We start from the raw sequence: 3044 nt of genomic DNA, 5'->3' as shown, positions 1-3044 counted from the left end.
CGAGATTCCTTATCCTGGTCAGGCAGCAGTGGCTCACTTCCTGCTCCCACCCCAGAATTCTCACGGGGGTGGCCAGCCGCAGATGGTAAACTAGCCAGCACGCGAAAGTCAGGCGTTTTGTTACCAAAATAACCTGAAGGGCCAGGGCTGTTCTGACCTTTGTTCTCCGGGGATTGGCCTTCCTCTCTGGCTCTCACATCCACACGCTTTCAAAGGTCCGGCCTATTACTGTCCACCCTGACTTAGGATATCCTGGGGTCGAGCAATGCAGGAACCGAGTGACTGATCCTCTCACCAGACCCGCCGGGCACAGTCCCAGGTTCCCGTCTTGCCCAGGATCTCCGGCGGGAGCCAACCACAGCCGACCTGTGGGCTTCGGCAGTGGGGAGGCAGCAGAAGGGCTCCGATCCTGAGGAGCGTGCCTCCAACCCTGAGTGTCTTGAGAAGGGGCGTGGCTGGAATGGAAGCTTGCTTGCTGTTCCCTTAGCAAGGCAGAAAAAAACAACAGGGAGGTTGTGTCCAACCCTGCTCACCCACGGGCCAAAGGCCCAGTTTTCTGCCTGTATTATAATTAGCTCTTCTCCAGAAATTACTCCTCATTGCTATCAATATCGGAAGGCCTCCTATCCAACACTCAAGTTCAGACTTTGATTTGTGAGTATGGGATCCCATCCTAGGTTCCCGAGAGCCTCCCTCCGGTCTAAATCCCAACCCCCATGACACAGAGAGCCTGGAATCATGCCGAACAAACCCAGGTGTGGGGCCTTCCTGCTCTGGTCCTCTGCCACTGCTCTTGGTCCTGGAGACCTGACCCTGAGTGTCCAGCCCACACTGGCCCCCGCCCGTCCACCCTCACGCTTCCTGTGAGTGGGTTAAACTGTGTAGAACGCTCCAATCCCCTTTCATCCTATCCCCTTGAGGCATGGACCGGGGGGTCAACACATCCCCCAGGCCCTCTGTGGGCACCAAGAGAGCCATTCAGTCTCTCTGCCATCAGCAGCAGACCCCAAGGCTGGGGTACCATGGGCCAAGAAGAGGACTCAGGGAAGACAGGGCCCTGGCATCACCTCTGTTACATCTTCTCCTTCTTCAGCTTCACTTTCCTCCTGGACACGAGCTTTCCTCTCCCTGACCCCTTCAATGCCCAAACCCAGTGAAGGCAGTCTAACCAAGAAGCCCATGGGGCTCACGGAGAATCCCCTCTTGTAGGACAACCCATTCCCAGGGCTAGGCTCTGCCATCACTGGCCCCTAGGCGTTGATCCCCTCGCTGAAATCGGGCCAGAGTCTCCTTCCCAGGAATAGCACACCGGAACCAGAGACTAGGAGCATTTGGTGCTAGGCCACCAGGGGTGAATGGCCAACCCAGAGGGCAGGACCCAGAGCTCCTGGGCCATGATCCCTGGGGCTTCTCTGATTTCCACCCACCCCAGGTGTGGCAGCTCAGATTCTTCCTTTAAGTAAGTTCTCTGAGCCACTCTGAGTCCTTCCAATGCATTCCTTTTCCCCCCATTATACCAGACAACTCGAATTTCACTGCTTGCATTCAATAGAAACAGCCAAACAATCCAGAGCTCAAGCAGGACTTGGATCCAAAGTGAAGTGAAAGTGAAAGTGAAAAAGGTGCCCAGTCGTGTCTGACTCTTTGCGACCCCATGGACTGTATAGTCCATGGAATTCTCCAGGCCAGAATACTGGAATGGGTAGCCTTTCCCTTCTCCAGGGGGTCTTCCCAACCCAGGGATCGAACCCCGGTCTCCCGCATTGCAGGAGGATTCTTCACCAAAGCTGAGTCAGAGATGAAGAGTGGTTTTGCCCACGTTTGTCCACTGCCCTGTTTCTCTAGGGGGGCCCTGTGGGTGCCCTGGAGCTAGGATAGCTCGGGTCACTAGACACACTGCCCCGCACCGCCCCCTTCCCCAAGTTTCCAGCGAAACAGCCCACCCCAGAGGCCCTGGAGAAAGCCTGGGACACACCAGCCCCACATCGGGCGAGCACATGGTTTTGGGGTGCCTTCTAACCTTGATGGGTTCTTCTCCCCCCAACCCACTCTCCCATGCTCCCGCACCCCCAGACTCCAGGCTGCCCCTTGTGTCTTACTAACTTACTCAGCCTCCCCAACAAGTCAGCTTGACTCACAGCCAGGGCAGAACAAGCTTTATTTCTGTGAAGAAGACCCGCACTTTGGAATTCAGCGTCACTAAAGGGCTAACTTGGAGCCCTGCTACCATGCGGCTAGCGACCCCGCATCCCACGTCCTGAGCCGCCTCTTCACTCATCCATAGCCGCCTCCTGGTCTGTCTTCTCTTCCTTATATTCTCCTGCATCTTTCAGATTTTGGCGAGCAAACTCCTCAAAAACAAAATTTTCATCCTGAAAACTAAAATAAAAACAAAGAACATTTTGATCAAGGCATGTTCTTTGGCGCTTGCGATGAAACCTGGAGGAAAAACAAGGTCCTTGATCTTCCTTTTGCAAGAGGAACCCATCAAGATTCTCCCACTGATGCAACGGGGGACAAGGCCGTCCTCCTCCTAGCTTTCCGTGTAAAATCGCTTTAGCAAACAAAAATATGAAACAATGAAGGAACCCACACAGCACACATACATGCTTGGGATAACTGTGTGCATGCGTGCGTGGACATGTGTGTGTGTCCACATGTGTGCATGCCCTGATAGTAGGGAGCAAAAGGAAAGCCAGGGCGTGCGCCAGTGTTGAGAGCGTGGGCGTCTACAGAAAGAACCGCCCCCTCAAGGGGGTGAGTGCTTGTTTTGTGCAGGTCTTAGCCTATCAATAACCACTGTTGTGGCTGGCCCGGCCCTCGTGGTTCCTGTTAGGATTGCAAGACACCCTTCAGCAATAACCATCCAGAAACTTTGAGAAAATAAAGGTTTATTACTTACAGGACCTGGAAGGTACACAGCACACCTGGGACCACACAGCAAAGTCACAGATAAAGAGAGCTCAGGGACACGGGCCTGGGGTGTTCTCCCTTTATTTGGGTCGAGGTGGGGGCGGGGTCTAGAGTTCCGAGGGCTCACTCTT

The 3044-nt window shown here is 54.4% G+C and overlaps 1 protein-coding gene across 1 annotated transcript in view; it reads right to left on the bottom strand.

Annotated features, from left to right (window-relative positions):
• Nucleotides 1–2149: 2149 nt before the first annotated feature.
• The window catches only part of SAG (S-antigen; retina and pineal gland (arrestin)), a 37922-nt gene continuing 37027 nt past the window's right edge, over nt 2150–3044 (bottom strand). Inside the window, exon 17 of the mRNA XM_010841255.1 lies at nt 2150–2379. Coding sequence (XP_010839557.1) covers nt 2271–2379 — 109 coding nt within the window. The 3' untranslated portion in view covers nt 2150–2270. The remainder of the gene's footprint in view (nt 2380–3044) is intronic.

Source organism: Bison bison, unplaced genomic scaffold (assembly GCF_000754665.1).
Source record: "Bison bison bison isolate TAMUID 2011002044 unplaced genomic scaffold, Bison_UMD1.0 scf7180017864158, whole genome shotgun sequence".
In the NCBI taxonomy this organism is placed as follows: Eukaryota; Metazoa; Chordata; class Mammalia; order Artiodactyla; family Bovidae; genus Bison; species Bison bison.
Note: the sequence above shows the minus strand (reverse complement) of the source record. Positions and strands in the feature narration are given on the sequence as shown.